The following is a 21,623-nucleotide window of genomic DNA, read 5'->3' on the forward strand; positions in this document are numbered from 1 at the left end:
CATCCTCTGTGATGTGTCTTTGCCAGTGGGTGTTGACCCCCACAATGTAGAGTCCTCTTTTTTGTTGAGGGGCCAGACTGTGGATGGGTCCTCTGTGTTGTGTAAGCAAGAGATTAAAAGCCCTGCCTCAGTGGAGTACAGAAAAATTCCCATCCAGCCGGCACTGACACTGCTGGCTAGACAGAAAACAAGAGCGAGCTCTGTGGTTTTTTAGCGACTTGCTGTATCTCATGCCACGGCGGAGGCCCTGTCGCTACTGCTGTTCACAGCAGCTAGTGTTGTAAGATCCAGTATTAGTTTATCCACAGGTGACAACACATTTTATGAGTGTTGACTTACAAACACAGAGCTATTAAGGTATTAGCAGCATGTATGTTTACTGCCATATGCTCATGGCTCTGTGTCTTTGTCTCTGGACAATACAATTGCTGATAAACCAGCTGGACTGCTGAGATGCCTCGTCACCACTGCCTGTTTTTATTACCGGGCTACCTCACTTGAGCTTATGCAATCATACTGTTTGATTTTATTAAATGTTGTCACTTGTATCGTTTTGGTCTTCCTGAAATCTGAAGCAAGGTATTCCAACTGGTTGTTGCTTTTCATCCACAATACTATTGGTCAAAAGGCTATATCAGCTTGTCTTCTACAACAGCTTTTGCTGCTAGTTAAGTTGTGCTAGCTTTTTTGAGGGGAAAACCTTATCTTAATGATAAGAGACCAATACCATAAGGTGATAGAAATCTGAGGCCTACCATCTATGGTGAGTTTCGGGCCACTTTAAGCTAAGTTGGATGTCATTGATTCCTGTGATTAATATGGTCAAAATTTATTGTAAACTAATTATCCCTAGGGCTCTGTAGTTTGGCCAACATTTTGTATCCTGCTTAATATATATTATCAGTCAAATAATTTAAGTTTAAAGTTAAAAGCCCGATTTGTGCTCCAGTCCTGACTGAAAGTTGAAGAAATCGGAAAACTAATTGTAAACACACAACGACAAACTCACAAATCTGAGGTGGTACATTCAAAACAATTATACAAGTTATATCTCTCACTGTGCTTCAACATTATTGACATTTATTGACCTGATTATACTACAATATGTTGAAATACAGAGTTACATGCACGATGATATAGGATTTCAGCAGTATTTCCCACCCCTAGCAATGGATTTGAAGATGCTTCTTATGTGTCATTTCTTACAAACCTTCTACAGTCACTGAACATGTTTGGCCTCATTGGCATTGATACATTTTTGCTACTCGTGTTGGCATGTTTCTTTTTAGCTGCAGGGCCTGCTTCGACAAGCATGAGAAATGGAGCGAGGTGGAGAATGAGATCCCACAGTGTTAAAATGGACGGGGGAAAAAAATGTCGCGTTGATGTAGCATAATGAGCTCTTAAGGGAATGCAGCTTGACTCAAACACCTCACTCCGTATGAAGTGTTGTACCGGCTGTGCCTGCTCAACATAGAAAAGCTCATGTGACCTGACAGAATGAGATGAGAACCTGTACTGTAAATCAGTGACTGGCGTAACTGCACCTGAATTGTTCTGTCCAATGTTGTAACTAGTGCAAAGAAGACGACACGTAAATCAATTGACATTTAGCAGATTTACCAGTCTGTGCAACTGACTTTTCAGGGCAGGGCCAATTGTATGTAATTAGTCATCTATCTGCCACACATCTCAGAATCATTAACCAGAATGTGATGGCCCTGACTATGACCAACCCTAAATCAACTGAAATTGTAAAGCTTTACAGTTCTTGCATTGATCCACACCCGTATGACCAAAGTGTATTCACTATTGTTTTACGTACTGTCTTGACATCACCAACACAGTGGGCTCCTGCCTGGCTCTGGCTTATTTGCACAGGTGTTAGTGAATTATCTGTTGTCTGTAATAATCCCTGTCTGCTGAGGAGCTAATGAGTAAGCGACGCCTGCATTACGTAACTGCCCTACAACCACTTCTCAGTACAATGTAGTTTGTGCTGGTTTCATTTGGACTGTCTCTTTCAGTGTTTCAGTCTAGTGTTTTTATTTGACACATTCTAGGAGTCATACTGTTATTTATTTGATAAGTATTTATATTAGTATAATGTATACTAGCCAGAAATTTGCAGTTTGTCTCAAACTATACTTTCCCCTGCACCCCTTTTCTGAGATTTATATTCCTAACTATACTTATTGAAGACAACTGTATAGCAGTAATATGTACAGTTATTACTTGTAATATATAATATAGTAATACAGGCCTCTTTTGTATTGTCTTCAGCTTCCTCTGGTAATGTTCCTACTTTTGTGGGTGTTTGTGTGGGTGCGCAAGTGCTGCTGACCCACATAAATCTTATCACCCTCGGAGGCTGAGTATGCTCTGTGAGACTGGCGGTCTGGCCAGAGGGAGATGGTATGTAATTCATAGCAAAATGGAAGACACCAGGAATGAATCCTGATGATGTGATTCAAAACAAATGCAACGCAAACTCTGGCTGCATCTTAGTTACAGCTATAGATAAAAGAGGAAGAAGAGGATTTGGAATCGGTCCAGATGTCTTTGTAACCAAAAAAGCAGAAAAGAAAAAACGTTTGTTTGTGATCTAGAGCAGAACTATGAGAAGCGTTGGAGAGATTCCTCTTTTCTATTGACACATTAGGAGCATAAATAAGTAGGGCAGTGGCAGATTAATAACTTCCCAAAGTTACTTAAATAATTTGCTGGTAATTTATGTGTGGACAGAATGAAACGTACTCGAAATGTTAAAGTCGGCTGTTGACTGTCTGTGCTATAGATTCCTTTGTCACCGCTGCATTCGAAACTGGTTGTTTCGTGTCACAGAGAAGCTATAAATCAGATTCATATTGCAGGTTTCTGTACATTTAAGATTTTATCACCAGTACTGGGCCATAATTTTCTGTCTGCACCCGGCCGAGCATGAGACAATACTAACCTAGCCCTACCCTGAGGGGGGAACGTTTTTTGGGTATCCGACCCCTATTGAGCCCTGACATTTTTGCCAATTACAGGCACCAGCAGTTTAAACAATGAAGTGGATTGCCCAGCCAATGTTACCGAACCTGACCTGAAGGGGAATATAATTTCAAAATTTTTCGGAACCTGCCCTGGGTTATAAACTCTATTATAAAGTTATGTTTCAGAGCAATACATATGGTAAAGTTCCCTTTTGAGCTTTGCAAATGAAATAAGTGGTGTGAGCAAGTAGTAGGTAAAACAGAAACATTCAAGCAAAGGTCACATGTAAAAATGGAAAGTACCATAACCAACTGCAGACAACAGTGCTTTTAGGGGAAGTTATGAATACGAGGTCTGACTTAAGGCCTGAGCTATGGGGATTGAGTAGATTTCTTGTTTTACTGTCTTCCTCATCCTGTTAGGGACAAAAGAGACGGTTGAAATACTGACAGTGTTGTTAAGAAAATGTCAGTGACCAAAAATCTGATTTATATTGAGTCATTTTCAAAGCTGTAGGTCACAAAAAGTAGTGCTTTGCAGTCAGACATCAGGGTTTCAAATCATCAGCTCCTAGCAGTTTGGTCAAAAAGCTTTTCATGGATGATTGCTGAGGTATTCAATTTCTAAATGTGGTAAATCAATACTTGAGTGTACGATGGCCCTGTTTGCACCATAACCCTTGACCGATGATTGTTCTTTTCTCTCCTTAGCTGGATCTCAGCCAGCCTCTGGAGGAGCAGGGTCCGCTGGATGTCATCATCCACAAACTGACGGACCTTATCCTGGAGGCTGATCAGAATGATTCACAGGCTGTGCTGCTCGTTCAAAGAGTACAGGTATGCAGCTCCGTCTGCCAATGCATCCCCTTAGTATTCAAAACTAGATTAAATCTTAACCGTGTGGTGCCAGTGAAAGTTGTCGGTCCCTCATCTTGAAAAGTCTGGAAGCTGTGCACACAATTTTGGAAGTATTCCAAAGCACACTTCATAAAAGTGCTGTGGTTCTATGTGCGCCTGTGTATTCATTAATCTGGCAGTGCTATGAATGATGCGAAAGTAATTTTATCTCACCAGCTCTCTCTCTGTTAGTGTCTCTCTTCCTCTCTCTCTCTCTCTCTCTCTCTCCTTCACTCTCTGTATGACTCAGTGGAGCTGTAATCATGATCAGCTTCACGCAATCCTGTCAACATGTTCCTGACTGCTCAATTAGGAAGGACAAACAGGATGTCAGTGTGGGGCAATCACTTAAACAGCACAACCTGGTCAATATTAACACATGGCTGCATTTGCACACTTTTCTGGTAGAACAGGCCATTTTGAAACAACTTTTAGTGAAGCACTGTGACAAAAAAACAATGACTATCTATGATTATAATAGTGGAGGTTCTTCCAAATGTTTTTCTTTACAATAGTTTGTATAAAAACACCAGCACACATTTCCAGTTCCATGTTTTTCCGTGACGAGAGAGATGTGCATGAATGTTATTGGTTCAGCTAAGGAGAATAATAATGTCTGATCTGTCTATTGTCATGTAATTATTAATAATTAGCCTGCTCATTTCCAGCAACTGGAAGGTTTCCTCTTTCACAGATCAGAGGTGAACTTTGACTGCCACACCCACAGCCTCACCTTAAACAAGCACACACACAGGAGACCAATTAATCTATATGACTATAACACAGCACATTTGACTTGAAATTGTGTTCTATTAGCTTCTGTAAAACCTGCAAATTCTCATTTAGAAAATTCTTGGTAATGTAACACACACATATAGAGCAAGGGACAATAAACAATAGCACGATGCACACAACCTAAAGCTTATATAGTTTGAAATATAAATTAAGATCATATGGTTGGAATTACTTTCTAATACACTACTATGAAGCCAGAAAATTACATCATATAATGACATGATGCATCAGCTTTTGTAAGCAATTCGATTAAAAAAACAAAAACATCTACCGATTATTTAACTTAAAACAAAATAGTGGATTGTACACTACACAATGTGTTTTGTCCATTTGATCCGTTTCATTCTAAATTAGTCTTCTAATACGAGTGGGAGTGATATTTACATGGCCAATCATTGATATGGGAATTATCATCCTTCTGTCCAATGTCTGGTCGTGATTGTAATAGAGCTTGTTTTCATTATCTCTCAGTTCACCTCTCAAGTTTTCTTTATCAAATCAGATTCACAGTCACTGCGGTTACATGTGTCCGATTGAAACCCGATTTCTGGCGTTGTCCGGTTTCAATCGAAGATCCATGTCATGTAACTCCACAAATCTAGATTTCTTGTGTCCGACTGAAGTCGGATAACCACCCCCAGATAAGTAGATCGGATCTGGCTGTATATCGGACAACGCGCGCATGTAACTCTGGAAGCTAGACAACAACTGGAGAAGACGTCTTTGCGCATGCTTGAGATCCTGCCCCCCCTCGTCCCTCCCTCCCTCCCTCCCTGGCCGTGACCCGGAAGTCGACACGTAGATAAAATGTCCTGCCCGGTGCCGGCCGGCACTCGCCATTACCATTCTAATCAAATGCGCCGTTCGCATTCGCAGTACTCCTAGAGTAAACATGCACAACATCATGTAGAGGGACGTAGCTTCACCTTGCTCTACGTTCGTCATCTTTCTCGCATGCTGAGTTGAAGGCTGTTGTTGTTTTTGTGTTGCTAGTGGTGACGAGGTCAACCAGAAATGGCTGGATCACCACTAGCTGTAATGAAAACAGCGCCATCTATCGTAGCGGGGTATGAAATGCTTTCGGACAAGAGTCGGATTTCTCAGTGCCATGTACCCTGAGATAGAGCAGTTAACCCCCCATGGATAGAGAAACCAGATTTCGGCCGAAATCGGGTTTCTGCCATCATGTAAACGTAGTGACTGATTACACAGTTGCACAAACCTTCTTTCCCACTCCCGACCTCCAGCTCTTTTTACAAGATCTCCAGTCACAGCCCTGATAATAACCAAAGCTCTCCTCCCAGTCATCTTGTGTACAGAACATTTGTAAAGGATGGCAGTCTGTAAAGCAATAACTCCAAGCGCCCAAACTGTGTCAGCTGCCTTTGCTCAGGTTTGACAATGTTGTCATTCTTTTAGCCAATAACAAAATCCTGTGGTCTTAGGTTGGATCAAATAAGAATTTCTTATTTAAAACCTCTGTTTTGTGGCTCAGTCCTGGCTATTTACCTGAACACAGCTGTCATCTGTGATTACATTTCTGTTGGAAATATTAGCATTGGCCTCTTTTTAATATCCCATTGCTGAGATCATAAATAACCTTTTGTGTGGTGGAGGGAATAAGCCTTCCTCTCTAGAATGGCTCTATATTTAAAACAAAATGTCAGGCTGGGATGCGTTCTGGTGATTCAGTAACCTGAGGTGTTAGCCATGTGCACGGCAGACCTTGGACAAATATAATTTACAGATTATGATCGTTGATTTAATTATAATGTAAAAAAAGTGTAGCAGTAATGTGTGAAATTTAAAGAACTAAATAAATGTTATGACCCATATATCTTTATTACCTACAAATTGTCTGATATATTAGTTTATTTGAGCCTTTAACAGACATACTTGTATCTGTGTTTACGATTTCTGATATTCACCAATATATTTTATAATAAACACTACATAAAAGTTGAGCGTTTTATGAATGTCCTTGACTTTTTATTTATAGTTATTTATAATAAAGTTTAAGGTTAACTGTAAAAATATCAAGACTCAATTAAATGTCTGTCGTAACTGTTTGATAACTACATCATTAGAGTCATTTACAATTGTTTTTTAAAATATAAATATTGGCAGGCATGTTGTCATCATATTTGCCCTGCTGCCAAATAAGAGAAGATTTGTTTCACACAAAACTAGATGTCGTGGGCTATCTGTGATCGACCTCTTAGGAGATTCAAACTGATGTGGTGAATCGCATCCGTAGGGTTGAGGTCAGTGTAAGTGCTAAAAATTATTTTCTGCCTCGGATTTGATGCCCGTGGCATCACAGACGTGATTTTCAAACAGTGGCCCACATTAGATCCTCCACTGTCTATTTTCTCTTAGAAACCTCTTTTCCCTATGGAAACAGATCTGCCCTGAAAAATGAGCAGCCAATGTGCAGCCGTTACACCCACACCGACATACGCCTGGCTCTCTTAACACCAGCTCTCCTCGTGTGGGTCTTTACTGCACTGAGATACAGAAAACAGCTAGTGAACCTTCTTATCAGCAGAGTGTGCCCCTCAACTCCTGGGAGATTAGTTCGGATTTATTTTTTTTGGCGACAGAATGTTTGACTTATGTAATCACTCAACAGGCTTTGATCAGCGTTTTCCGTTAGATCCAATGCAAATCCTGAAGATGGATTCCTGCATGTTGAGGCAAAGGCATTTGTTTACATGTGTGTGAATTAGTATCAGTATCGGTCTGTGCGTAACAAGGGTCCGTTCACAAATGGGCATTTTTTTCCCCACTGGGTGTGCGTGACATTTTCTGCGTGTGTTTAATTTCATGCAACCCAGTGTGACAGAGGAGCCGTGGTGTTTTACAGAGCTGTGATGTGAGCAGGCAGGCTGTTTGTGTAATGTGCGGGCCAGCCAGCTCCACCTGACAGCGTCTGTGAGTCAGTAAAAATTGCACGGAAGGAGCGGTTGGCAGAGAAATCCACGGAGCAGAGATGGAGATGTGGAGAGAGTGGAGAGCGGCTCAGAGGAGGTCGTACAGGGACAGAGCGAGCAAAGAGGAGAGAAGAGGAGTTATGTAAAATAGGAAACCTCAGGCTGACCCAACAGCCGGGCATGCAGAGATGTAGTGATGTAACCTAACCGGCTCCACTGGCATATATCTCATGCTGGCTAGCTCTCTCTCACACATTAACACACACATACACACACCCACTTATATGTCTATCTTTGTGAGGACACTCGTTGATATAGTGCGTTCCCTCTGCCCTGGCATAAACCTTGAGTCAGGTCTATAACTTAAACTGCTCCTTTTAAGTACACAAACGCACCCAAACATACAGAGTGAGGTACATTGACCCTTCACCTCAGTGTTTGTATGTGTAAATTGCTCACTTCAGTTTAATTGTTTAACATTCCTAATCTGTCTGTATACGTTTCTGTGTGTCACAGCATTTGGTTTCACATGGTGTGCAGCCTCAATTTGTTGTTTATCTTATCACACTATAGGAACATACTATAGTGTGTTCAGGGGTGTACCTAATGAGTGTTTCTATTACTGATTAATCTGTCAGTTTTATTATTTGATGAGCCTATTGATAAACTATGATTAATGCTTGACCCTTGATCGTTGACAATTAATTAATTTAATACAGTTAAACATTAATTGAACACACAAACTGTCTGTAGGGCTGCAGTAGAGTTTTAGTCATTGATCACCAATCGTCAGTTTGAGTATTTAGAGCTTCTTTTATCTTTAGGCTGGTGAAACTATCATGAAAGAACAAGGAACGGACAACATTTTGTGCCGTTTAAAAAAAAAAAATGTATGTGATCATAAAAATTATTCCTAAAATTGCCCATGAAATGTTTGTGTTTTAGGAATATATTGATTCCCACCCTGAGACCATCGTTCTGGACCCCCTCCCAGCCATCCGAACTCTGCTGGACCGCTGCAAGTCCTACCAGCTGATTCACAGGCTAGAGAGCTGTATGCAAGGTGAGGCATTCAAAATATGTGGTTCGGTCAGACAATGACATGATATATATATAATATAAATAAACTCTAGACCAAATCAATCACAGAACACTGACCAATGACCAGTACTGAGCGAATGAAGAGTATTACACGTCCGAAATGGAGTAAGTTATCGCATCATCCAATTATGTGTTCCCCCCGAGGTTCTCCACAGATGAAATGTTACATTGTTTGTTGTCAGTAGAGTCGCTTGAAAATTACCAGTATGAATAACTTTCCTTTATTGCGTAGTCATTATGTCACAAGCGTAGTAGTACAAATTTGTTTTTCAGGGTTATTTTACAGTGCTTTTACTGTGAATAGAATCAGTACACAGTGTGTAATGGCTAAAATCAATTAGTGTCTCTCTGTTCCTCTGCCAGTCTTCAGAATTATATAAAAGCAAAAGTTTCTCTGAAATGTTAAATGGAAAAAACAAACAAACTCTTAATTCCAAGAACACGGCCGTCCACCTTACTTAATGTGTCTAATGTTATTAAAAGTAGTTGTGGTAGCTGGAGGATCTCTGTCTTTCCTCTTCACTTCCAGACGGAACACATGGTTAAAGTACGACCCTCTCAATTGAATTATGTTACTCCATGCTTCCGAGCCGATGTTTAATTCCTGCCGGCAGAGCGCCGTACTGATATCACAGTTCCTCTGCTTCTTTCCACATGACAAAAGGACCTCTCTGTCTCCCATTTCCACCTGTGTGAAACCACTATGAACTTGGCTCTGTGCAACTCTCACTCACTGCGGTTACATGTGTCCGATTGAAACCCGATTTCTGGCGTTGTCCGGTTTCAATCGAAGATCCATGTCATGTAACTCCACAAATCTAGATTTCTTGTGTCCGACTGAAGTCGGATAACCACCCCCAGATAAGTAGATCGGATTTCGCTGTATATCGGACAACGCGCGCATGTAACTCTGGAAGCTAGACAACAACTGGAGAAGACATCTTTGCGCATGCTTGAGGTCCTGCCCCCCCCCTCCCTCCCTGGTCGTGACCCGGAAGTCGACACGTAGATAAAATGTCGCTGCCCGGTGCCGGCCGGCACTCGCCATTACCATTCTAATCAAATGCGCCGTTCGCATTCGCAGTACTCCTAGAGTAAACATGCACAACATCATGTAGAGGGACGTAGCTTCACCTTGCTCTCCGTTCGTCATCTTTCTCGCATGCTGAGTTGAAGGCTGTTGTTGTTTTTGTGTTGCTAGTGGTGACGAGGTCAAGCGGAAATGGCTGGATCACCACTAGCTGTAATGAAAACAGCGCCACCTATCGTAGCGGGGTATGAAATGCTTTCGGACAAGAGTCGGATTTCTCAGTGCCATGTACCCTGAGATAGAGCAGTTAACCCCCCATGGATAGAGAAACCCGATTTCGGCCGAAATCGGGTTTCTGCCATCATGTAAACGTACTGACTGACGGATCAGTATTTGCCTTTAAGTCAATCCAGCAACACGTTCCCCTGTAGCTGAGCACATATAACTAATCAACGGAGTATGTCTTTTTGGCAGAGGGATGTAGTGATGACAGGAACGCATTCCCTACCCACACACTGTAAACACACCTGTGACTCATCCACATTTCCTTTTCCCCCCATACATGGCAGGGAACGTAAACCTTTTAAGTAACACTTCGCAGAGCATCCGTGACTCTGCGAGGGGCTGCGGTCCAGTGTCAGAGGCGTTTCTGCGTGTCGGCAGTGGCAGGGGATTCTTAAAATAGAACCGCAAGAAGACGTCTTTTTATCCAAACAGACATGATGGCTGTTACGCAACAAAGGGTATAAGCTGTATCGCTCTCTGTCACTGTGTGTGTGTGTGTTTGGTTTGAAGAAGAGGACTGCTCGTTTGCTGCATTTATTGGAAGCGCTTCCCCCCCCCTCCACTCTTCTCCCATTAATGCAAGTGCACTTAGCCCTGCATACCAAACCTCCTTGACAATTGCAGTCGGTTAAGACACAAGCAGAGAGTGTAAGCCATTATAATCCTGGACCATACCAACACGATTATAGGAAAAACACCACGTGACCAAGGACAAATGTACTTTCTCCTGTCAGCAAGTTCAACAACTGGGTTATGGCGAGAGTAAAGTCGAGGATGAAGTGTGGAAAGTCTGCCTTGCTTTCTTAGGCACAGGCACTTCCTCCTTATCAGCGGAGAGCTCGGAGTCCTGGAGCAGCTGCCAAGGCAACACAGCACTAAAAGGCCACAGAGAGCCTGCCATGCCTCACAGTCTCCATGACTCAGAATAGTACTCAATAGGAGGAAGCACTTGAGGTGTGCTTGGGCTTTCTCTGGAAAACCCAGCGTTGTTTTATCACTGGAGTGCTGTCTCCGTGTCAACCGTCCCGGTCACAGCACAAATGGCTTTTCTGCGCTGAATTGTTTAAATTAATATAAACTCGCGCAAAAATAATGAGCTCGTCTTATTGTATGTTTAATATAAAATAACCAGACCAGGGCCACAGGCGCACTAATGGATCAGTGTCACTGCTCTGTTGTCTGACTCGGTTTTGTGTTTACAATGTGAGCCAGAGCAAGGTAACAGTTTATGTTACTTAATGGAATCCACTGGTTCCTGTGTATACATGACTTTTGATATCTGACTGTTTTTGGGGACAGAAACAGTCGTCAAGTCAACTCTTCCGTAAAAACCAAAGGCCTGTCTCTGTGTCTTAAGCGGAGTCCTCAAGATAAAATAATTCTCCTAAAAACAAGGACATTCCTGTGGATCAAACTGAAATTTCTTGCAGCATGTGCTTATTAAGTAGGCTGTCTTGAGATCCCTCTGCTAATAATAATCCACAGCAATGGAGCAAGTGTGCTGTTTATGAAAGTGATGCATATTTAATCATAGTTGCAGCATGAGAAGGACATGCTGTGAAGCATTTTCGCAGCTAAACACTCATCCAGGTCAATGCAGTCAAGAGGATTGTTCAGTTTAGGTACTCAAACTGTACTTCGCCAAGACCATTAGATGATGGATATCTCATGAAATGTCTATGGGATTTACCTTGTGTGAAAAAACTGTCAAATTTTTCCTTTCAAAATAATTGGAATGTAAGCCTCTTTGAAATATTAAAATATATATAATAAAAGCGGCGTGAGAGGATGATGGGGTATCTAGGAAACAATCTCTAAATAGCAACTGGAGAGTCTAAACAGCACAGTATTATACAAAGCTTCATGTAACTCAGCTTTCTGTTGGGATCTGATCCGAATCTTAGGGGTTATAACAGACCTGTTGAAGTGTTTCCTCTATTTTTCACCCTCGGGCACATCAGTCATCGCCTTTTAAAAGTGGAGTTTATTTACTTGCATGCATGATTATGATATAACAGCAGGGAGAGATGAGGATACACGGCAAATCTTGCTATTAGATAAAAGAAGAGGCGAGAAAAACAGCACTGTTAATGAATAATGACAATTAAAAAGCATCTCATCGTGGAGTCCCGTAAATATCGTCCTCGGCACCGCTGGGTCTGCTGCAAGCACGCAGTGTTTAGACAGAGCTAGAGATTGATCCTCCTCACCCTCTCCTCCACCCGTTTATCCACGAAGCATCAACTACAGCCAAGCATGCACACTATTACAAACTTGGCCACACATCCTTATCCACCATTCCTGGCCTCTTTATTATAAATCCTTAACTTGGAGTTGGAAATGTTTTCCATCTGACGAGGTTTAGGTCTTTTGATGGTTTTTGTTTGACACAATGTAGAGCCATCCGTCTTTGGGAACTCAGTGACGTAATGGGGATATTTATCCTGCCAGACTGTTTTCTGAAAGACATTATGCTGCTATTCCCGTCCTGGTAAAATAACATCGCCATTACGAACGTGGTTGCAGCAGAGATGACTGATGGGTAACCCTTTAGGCTTCCCGCTCCCAAATCTGACTGGTTGCAGAGCCAACACTGGAACGGACCCAACTGTACAGGCCAAGTTTATAGAGCACAGACCCAGTATCTGCTTGTGAAAGATGACAGGAGTATTATGTGCATATCTGTCACGTAACTGCAGAAAACAGAAAATTCTAAGAATATTAATTTCCTCTTTATAAAGCAAAGAGCTCCTATTAAGAAATTAGTTTTGTTCTCAGTGGTCAAAGCACATGTTCAGCTGCAGTGGAGCACTCCTGCATCATGAGGCCACATGTTTTTTTTCAAGACTACATCAAGGTCTGGAAAGTTAAAGGATTATTCAAAGTTATTATGTCTAAGGTCTTATTTTCATAAGCACAGTCAAGGTCATTGCTGCGTTAGGGAAACATTGAAATACTGTGACATAAAGTCAGACTGTTTATAGATATAGTAAACAGGATGAGCCAGATTGTCTAAACTGCTTTACTTAAGGGAAAGAGTGAAATTGATAACAGTAGAAAAGCTGATATAAAGTTTGATAAGATAATAGACAAAGTACATTTTATATTGCAGATATAACAAATATAAATTTGTAGTTGTCAGAGGACCGTATGGTAAAAATTGCAGATGATTGTGCAGTGCAAAAACGAAAGCGTTAATGGTTAGGTAATCGTTAATGTAATAGATTTTTTTAAAAAATCCCCCTCAGAATGGCTCACAGTGACTTATTTAAAGCAGTCAGTTCATTGGAAATCCTCCTTGTTCTGTTTGTTTATTTTCTTTAGTAAATTGGCCACATTCCCATTCTCAGCAGTTAGATTATTTTTATGGAAAATCCGGGTAATTTTCTCAATTAAATACATTGTTTACTCTTTTTTTTATTAACATTTTTGTAAAAGTCTTATTTCTAACAGCCTAAAAATCCAAGATACACAAAAGCTATTCAAGTTGTTATCCTACATTTGTAAGAGTGAACCGTTAACATATATGTAAAATAGTGTATGTATAGTACTAGGCTAGTGATAATATTACCAATAGGAATAGTTAATAGTTATCTTTCAGTAATGCCTCTTTTATAACAGATGCAGCCTCTTTCTGCAGATCGTCCTGGTACATACCTGGTTTTCAACTAGTGTGTGTATATTCGCTGTATCTGTGTGTAGTGTGATCTGTAGAAGTCTGTGGGGCCCCATGCACACCCAGAGTTCAGCACTCAGCACTGTAGTAATGTAGGCAAATGAGATTCTCCTGACCTCAGCACTAGTGGGAGCAGAGAGCGCCGTCACTGCTGAGGCCCACAGGACACAAAGGCCGGCGTGTTTCTATTGTGTTTTTGTCATTAGTAATTTGCCAGCTCTCGGTTTGGCCCCCACACTGATTTCCTGTGGTGATATCTCCAACCAGCTCCCTTATCACCCCCGCGTACTATTGTAGAGGGGAAATTACAGAAGGCACCACATTGATAAAGATGTGTCCTGAGCCCTGATATGGTGAGGTATGACGGAGCTGCAGGATGTTTGTTGTTTTTCAATCTTATCGGGACTGAGCGACCTGCCGCGACAGGAAGTGACGTAAAAACACAACAGAGTCAAACATGATGTGGGGGAGATAGGTGAGAGGGGGAGGCTGAGGGGGATTTGTGTTAAATTAAGGTTTGCCCCAGTTCACTCTGTGCAGTTGTACCTTTTTGTCTGCTGCTGAGTGACAAGTGTGCTCAGTCACAATTGTCAGTCATGTATCTGACTCTAATGCCCTTGCTGGTTTGACGTGTTCTCATGACAATGTGTCTTCCTGTATTTCAGCATTTTTGTGTGTGTGTTCTTTGGGAGGAGCACACAGGCCCGGCAGCTTTCCTCTTTGTTTATTTGAACACGTCATTTTCTCCTCAGAGCCTCAGATGGCGTCTGATGTGTTTGTTGCCTAAACCTGTGACAGGGATGGAGTACAAATATAACTTTGTGTGTGTGTGTGTGTGTGTGTGTGTGTGTGTGTGTGTGTGTGTGTGTGTGTGTGTGTGTGTGTGTGTGTGTGTGTGTGTGTGTGTGTGTGTGTGTGTGTGTGTGTGTGTGTGTGTGTGTGTGTGTGTGTGTGTGTGTGTGTGTGTGTGTGTGTGTGTGTGTGTGTGTGTGTGTGTGTGTGTGTGTGTGTGTGACCCATCTGCTCTTCGTGTCAAACCCGTCCTCAGTATTGGAGCTCAGACCACAATAGGATATCTAAGTAGCCGGGAAGGAAAGCGCTTCAGGTGCTACTTTTTAAGGAAGAGCTAAAAAACCTGTGTTTAATGCTTTAGCACTATTATCTGTAAAGCAATATGTATTAACACAAGTCACTATCCACCCTAGCTATTTATAGCTTAGAGCAATACATGATCATGAACTACGAAGGGATTTAATGGTGAAAAACCAGAGAATGAGAATTGATCTTATTACACATTGTAGACGCTGTTGTGCTCATAGCTGGTTTTAGATAATGTACTTTGATGGAAGAGATTAGTTGAACAGCTGAAGATTGACAGGTTGAATCAAACATGCAAATTAAAGATGTCACGTTTGTTTTGTTTTTTTACCTCCGCTTGGGAGGTTATGTTTTCCACTGACTTGTTTTTGTGTCAGCGGCGTTACACAATTTACCATGTGACCTGGTGGAAGGATGCAGAACGAGTAGGGGAAGAACCTATTCAATGTTTATGTCAATTTGTACAAAGGGGCGGATGCAGGATGTATTTTACTCTTTCTTCATCATTGCAACATTTTGTGACATTTCATTAATTTCCAAAAGAGTATTTAATCAATGTCGCTGGAAGCTGATATCTATGAGTGAATGAAATTTGGTGCAGCTTGATTGCATTTAAGGGGACTGTTGGGTGGAGGTAATGCTCTACTTACTGCCATACTCATTTTCATTTTGTCTACTAGACAGTAAAATAAGTGCAGCCCTAGTGTAATGGGTGCCACACTTAAACAAGACTCCTACTACTTAACTTTCTTTTTGGAGCTTTATTCTCCATCTCTTAACTTATCAATCCTCCTTTTGTTCTCTACTTCCCTTTTTATTAGATAAGAGGATTTGCTCTCCTCCATTCATGGTCCTGAACTCTGAGTGCAGCCCAGATGTGCTGGAGCAGATCAGGAGACAAGGACTCACATTCCCCTTCAGTGAGTAGCACTACCTCATATAGATACTGAGGAGTCCTAACAGACTGTTAGGACTCGTATTGTGATGTTAAATGCTAATAATACCGATAATTATTGATATACCGCCTTTGACAAAAGGCCTTATCTGGAGATGTTTCTACCCTGTCGTCATTCCATTACTGTTTTACAGTTAGTTTACCTTGTTAAGTCTCTCTTTGTTTCTCCTCGCCCTCATTCCCTCCTCAGTTTGCAAAACACGGGTGGCTCATGGCACCAACTCCCACGAGGTAAGAGGCCACAAGGCACAGGTCATTCACACCCTCTACAGTTTGCTTTGTGTAAGCAGTAACACTCCTGTCCTGTCACAGATCGTCATTTAGCTCCAGTTCAAACAACACACATCAGATAAAAGTGCTGAAATCAATACGCTTGTCAGGCTGAACAAACACTCTTCATTCTTCCATATTCACAGCATTGAATTAAGTTAGATTTTAACCAGTCCTGTGTGTCAGAGTGGTGTTTTATTTAAATATTTTCATTCACTGTGTGTCTTCCTGTGCACAGATGGCCATTATCTTCAGTGAAGAGGACCTGAAGGACGTGAAGCCTCCATGTGTGATCCAGAGCTTCATCAACCACAACGCGGTGCTCTACAAGGTGTTTGTGGTGGGCGACTCCTACACCGTGGTGGAGAGACCTTCGCTGAAGAACTTCCCTGCTGGTCCAGCAGGTGAGGAGACAGGACACAGAGTGGCAGAGGAAGAGACGGGTAGGGAAGTCCAAGGACCGCGCAGCAGGCCAGACTGCACAAGTTGCACAGCCTCGTCAAATTACCCAATAAAATATCTAATAAAACGGCTTTATAGTCCCTGATTGGACCTGTTCGCCCTTTTAAGGGGTGCAGCAGAGTGCACTTGATGTTTGCCCTATTGGTTCGTGCTGTAGAAGATAAACACGAGGCGCAGCGTTTTTCTCCACGCACGTCATGAGCTTTCCCAACGACGTGACTTTGAGTACAGGGTTGTCCCGTGACACCGATGACTCTAGTACCTGCCGTGATAAAAGCAGAGGCCCTCATGCAAACTAGTTTCACCATGGCGGCAGTCGTCTACTTTGTGTACAGAACAAGTTGCATTCATTGTGGAATGCTGAGTGGCACGGCGGAACAGCTCGGCCCTCGTCAAACACATAAATCGACGTGCCTTACATCTGCCCAGGGTTCAGATCCTTGTGCTCTGCTGCATGGAGCTGAACAGTTGGTCTCCTATGTGGAGAGTGGATGAAGGAGTGGGGTGTGGCAAAGAGAGACGCAGCGCCTCTTGGTCGGAAAGAACTTGAAAATAAAGGTGTGAGAGAGTTAACTGTAGTTTGCTCGTACATTCTGGGAATGACAGACTCCATCTGCCCCCCCCCCCCCCCCTCATTACCACACCCCTCTGCGAGCCGAGGGGCACGTTTATTTGGACAGCGATGGGATTTACTTGTTCCCTCCGCTCCCCCACCCCTCATCCGTCCCCATAAGGTGCTCTAATGTTAATCATTACAATGATAACAAAGAAAAAAGGGCCCATAAATTAAGCAATCCATCCTGTCCCATTTATCACCGAGGCCAACAGCCTTCGTGCTGTTTTGTTCTCAGGTGATAGAATTATGACTAAAATGTTTAAAGGTCCAGAGACTTCTCCCCGGTTGCTTCAAGTTTCAGTTTCTTTACACTCTGTGTCACAATCAGTAGATTAAGATGTTGATTCAGGTCTGATTGCCTTGTAACCTGCTGAGCTCTGCTGCCACCTAGTGCCTCAGATGGGAAATACGGTGTGTGTGTGAAGCGGCTGTAAATTTCTGCTTAACTTTTTTTCCCTCTGTTTCCTCTTCAGACAGGAAAGCCATTTTCTTCAACAGCCACAACGTTTCCAAGCCGGAGTCGTCCTCAGACTTGAACTCGGTATGTTTAGAATATCACTGACTGGAACCCAACTTGATCTCAAAGGGGTTTTGTTTCCGATATACTTAAATACTGTGTCCTGTTCTCAGAGAGAGAACGTCGAGGGGGTTTCTCAGCCGCCCAGCGATGACGTCATCAGAGAGCTGTCCAGGTCCTTGCGGGAGGCGCTGGGCGTGTCCCTCTTCGGCATCGACGTCATCATCAACAACCAGACCGGCCAACACGCCGTCATCGACATCAATGCATTCCCTGGTAGGTGCAGCCTCTCTTCCACAGAGTTTGTATTCGGTGAAGTCAACTTCTTCACGTTATCTGCACATTGAGCTCCAGTTCTGACGGAGACGTCTTCCTGTGGTGACCTGCTTCTCACAGTGCTGCTGTCTGAAGAGGAAGTGATGTCAGTTTTTGTCTTTGCAGCCAGTTGAAATAAATCCATCTCCTTTGTGATCCTGGCCCAGTTACTCCATCAGCTTGAAACATGCCCCGGGTTTGTGTTAACATCAAAGGCTGTAAATAAAGATGGAGGAGTCTCTCCACGATAGATATGAAGCAAAAATATCCCAGATACAAACGCTGCAATCTTAACCTGATGATTATTTGGAATCAAAGTCAGCACAGTTGTAATTAGGGGATGGAGTGATGAGCTCCTCTGATTCAAGATGGTTTGGCTCAAGTTCAGTAACTTTGGCTGGGCTATTTCCTTTTTTAGTTTTTACACTGCATGTACCTGTAGTCAGGGAAAACATGGGGCTCTAGTCAGGATCAGACTCAGTTAGTTTTCTCTCTGGCTTGTTGGGACTTGAACAGAACATTAAAGCCTGAGCCAAACACACACAGTCTGCCAGTCACAAGTCTCAGATGTAAGTCATGACCTTTCACCCTATTTGAAAGGATCAAATGAGACATTAAAACCAAACTTATTGGGCAATGAGAAGAAAACTAATTTCAAAATAATAAACTGTGGAGAAAAAAAAGACCGTTATTCAAGTGCCTATTGATACAGATTGTGTTGTACAGGGTGTGAACATTTTAAAACGTTTTTCACCAAATCATGTTTTTCCAGAGTAGGAAATTCCTTCTTATTGAGCACTTTAACAAACAAGATCCACCTAAAACGACAGAAACCATCTTTGAGAAATGAAATACGTACTTTGACTTTTCAGTTTGGGCCATGTTCCCTCCTCTAACATGTAGGAGGCGGGATTTATGACCCATGTGTTTATGACCCATGTGTTTCCAGGCTATGAGGGCGTCCCAGAGTTTTTCACTCACCTCCTGAACCACATCAGCAGCGTGATCCAGAGCCACAACCCTGACTTCGCCCCGGCCAGCGAGCAGCCCAAAGGCCTGCCGGGGAGCACCACGGTACCCAGCGCCGCCCCCCCCGCCCAGGGCTGCTGCAGCCTGCTGGGGAAAGACGCCGGCGGCAGCCCCTGGATCGTGGAGGGCGACGGGGGTCTGAAGGGTCCGCGTCAGAGACTGGGCTGCAACTCGGCCATGTCCCCCAACTTCCAGCAGCACTGTGTCTCCACGATAGCTACCAAGGCTTCCTCTCAGTGACTGACCCCCCCCCCCGCTCCGTTTGACCCCTGAACAAAACAAAAAAACGGATGACAATGGTGACAATAATAATTGAATAATAATCATAATAATTATGATGTTAATGATGATAATATATCTAATCAAACAAATCTTTTCCTATATAGTTATTGAAAACGATGGTGATTGGCTGTAAACCTTTTTTCTCTCTGCCTTTTTGTATTTTGCGTTTTGTCTAATGAGACTTAACAGTACTGTAATGTGAACTTTTGGGAACTTTTTTCGCCTAATCGCTGATTTTATGTTTCTCTCTTGTGTGAGTTCTCTGTAACGAAAGGGTCCAGATGAGGTAGCTAATGGGGGAAATGGCCGATTTCAGGATGTGCCACTAAATGTGCAATGTATGACCCCTCGTATCTCACGTGCGCACACAGGTACGCTAACACTGCGACAGACCGTGCCAGTGATGTGTGTGTGTGTGTGTTTGTATTCTGGTCAATACCACTGACTCGTCTGCACAGAGTGAGGGTGAGGAGAGGGGACTGGGCATTTGAACACTACAGATCCCAGGCTGCTGCTATGTGACTGTGGCCAAGCGACGTCAGGGGACACGAGGAGTGTGAATATGAATGACAAGGCAGTTTGGGGTTTTTTGTTAGACATTAACAAACAGGTTAGCTGTTTACTTTTCATAGTGCCATCAAATTGAATTCAAAGTGTTCACGCACACTTTCAGAAGAACATCATTTTCAAAGGTTAGAAAAGACAAAAAGCTGAAACTCCATCACCGCCCGACCAAGTTTTTTTTTTTTTAATGATTGTCGCTGCGTTTATGGCTCATTGAGTTTTACCGTACGTCAGGTCGCACGCTAGTCGCACCGGTGCCGAAAGACGAGGATCACATTCCTTTTTTGTTGTGTTTTGTGGATGTTTTCAGAGAATTCCGTGATTTCTTCCAAATTCCAGTGGGACCTTGTGAGATGTCTCACATTGCTTCCTGGTTTTGTCGTCTCCTTAACTAGACTGTCAGCGTGTCGTCAGTGCTTTTACCTGTAAAGTGAGTAAGAGCTACTCACCTGAGGCTCACTGACCTATCAACAGACCTGCTGTCGATTCAATTACTCCAGTAAAGTCATATGTGTTGAAATCAGTTCTTATCATTCTCAAGAGGAGTTTCTTCAGCTGTATTGTCTCCGTTTTAATCTCACTCTAACCGCACTTATTACAAAATGCAGTCCTCCCTCAGTCCATCTGGTTCATTCGCTTCGAGCGTTCTACTCCGACGTGTCTTCTGGTCCAGCTGCTGTACGCGTGTCGCATATTAAAAATCATTAGGAGGGAGAAGTGGTGGGAGGAGGTCCAGCTCTTGTTCCCAGTGTTCACTGTGAGATTTTTTTACTTCAATTTTGTTAATATCTTTGTCCTTACATCTACTAAGAGCAACTTTATTTTATTGAGATTTTATGGGGGAAAAAATGTTTTATATAAATTAAATGAAAGCATGTGATGTTTTCGAACAAACGGTGGCCATTTAGTAGGATAGTAAAACGCTGGATGTGGTTGTCGTGAAGGGACGGAGGAGCTCGTGGTTGCCGGCGCCGTGTCCCTCTAGCATCTAGTGGGAACAACCGTCAACCCTTCAGTGCTGATGCAGATTACTGCCCCCACCCCCGAGCCTGCTTCTTCTTCTCTTGTCCCAGAGAGCTCGTCCTTGCTGATTTTATTCCCGCTCCCATCGGTATCCGAGAGAAATGTCCTAAATAAGAAGTGTCACTGCAGCCGTCTCACCAGCTCCTCTCTGGGACAAAAGAATAGCGGTGGCATCCCAGGGATCGTTTAGGCTTCATCTCGTGAGACAACCCCCTTAGTATCTGGTTTGAATCCCCCTCCCACAGGGCGAGTGTGGTTGTTGAGGTATTGTAACAGGTTCAGGGGAAAGTTTCGCATCCCCGTCATCTAGGTGTGTCCTCACCTACAACTAAGGGGCGAAGTTCTGGATGCGTTCCTGCTCTGATCGGAAAAGGCTGATTATCTGTGTACATCACTATACTCTGCCCTATCTTGTGTTCCTAAATGTGCTTCTAACTGGGAAATAAATCGTAGTAATGGTTAATCCGAACCTTGATTATTTCCACAACACGGACGTGTCATCTTTCTCCCGATTTCCACCTGAATGTTTACTTCTTGGGTGTCTTGTACAGTACGTGTATATATGCCTAGGCTTACATCCGTACAGTATGTTGTTTTGTATCAGTTCTGTAATTGAGAGGAATCCACAATTTTGTGACCTTTTTTTAATTAAATGGCCAAAACAACAGGGCAAAATAAACATATGAAACCTCATCTGGCTGTTTCCTTCAGCTCTGCTCTTAGTAACTCGTGAGGAAATGTGTCCAGTGTTATTTCTGTGGGTGAACCCACATTTCAGTGATGTTTTCCATTTATAT

The 21,623-nt window shown here is 42.7% G+C and overlaps 1 protein-coding gene across 1 annotated transcript in view; it reads left to right on the forward strand.

The window, feature by feature from the left end:
• Positions 1–21,519, forward strand: part of itpk1b (inositol-tetrakisphosphate 1-kinase b) — a 30,334-nt gene extending 8,815 nt beyond the window's left edge. The window contains exons 4-11 of the mRNA XM_061082721.1: positions 3,690–3,815; positions 8,549–8,666; positions 15,615–15,713; positions 15,939–15,979; positions 16,257–16,422; positions 17,570–17,637; positions 17,727–17,889; positions 18,878–21,519. Of these exons, the coding sequence (XP_060938704.1) occupies positions 3,690–3,815; positions 8,549–8,666; positions 15,615–15,713; positions 15,939–15,979; positions 16,257–16,422; positions 17,570–17,637; positions 17,727–17,889; positions 18,878–19,197 (1,101 nt within the window). The 3' untranslated portion in view covers positions 19,198–21,519. The remainder of the gene's footprint in view (positions 1–3,689; positions 3,816–8,548; positions 8,667–15,614; positions 15,714–15,938; positions 15,980–16,256; positions 16,423–17,569; positions 17,638–17,726; positions 17,890–18,877) is intronic.
• Positions 21,520–21,623: the final 104 nt, after the last annotated feature.

The sequence above is a fragment of the Limanda limanda genome, chromosome 12 (genome assembly GCF_963576545.1).
Source record: "Limanda limanda chromosome 12, fLimLim1.1, whole genome shotgun sequence".
Classification (NCBI taxonomy): Eukaryota; Metazoa; Chordata; class Actinopteri; order Pleuronectiformes; family Pleuronectidae; genus Limanda; species Limanda limanda.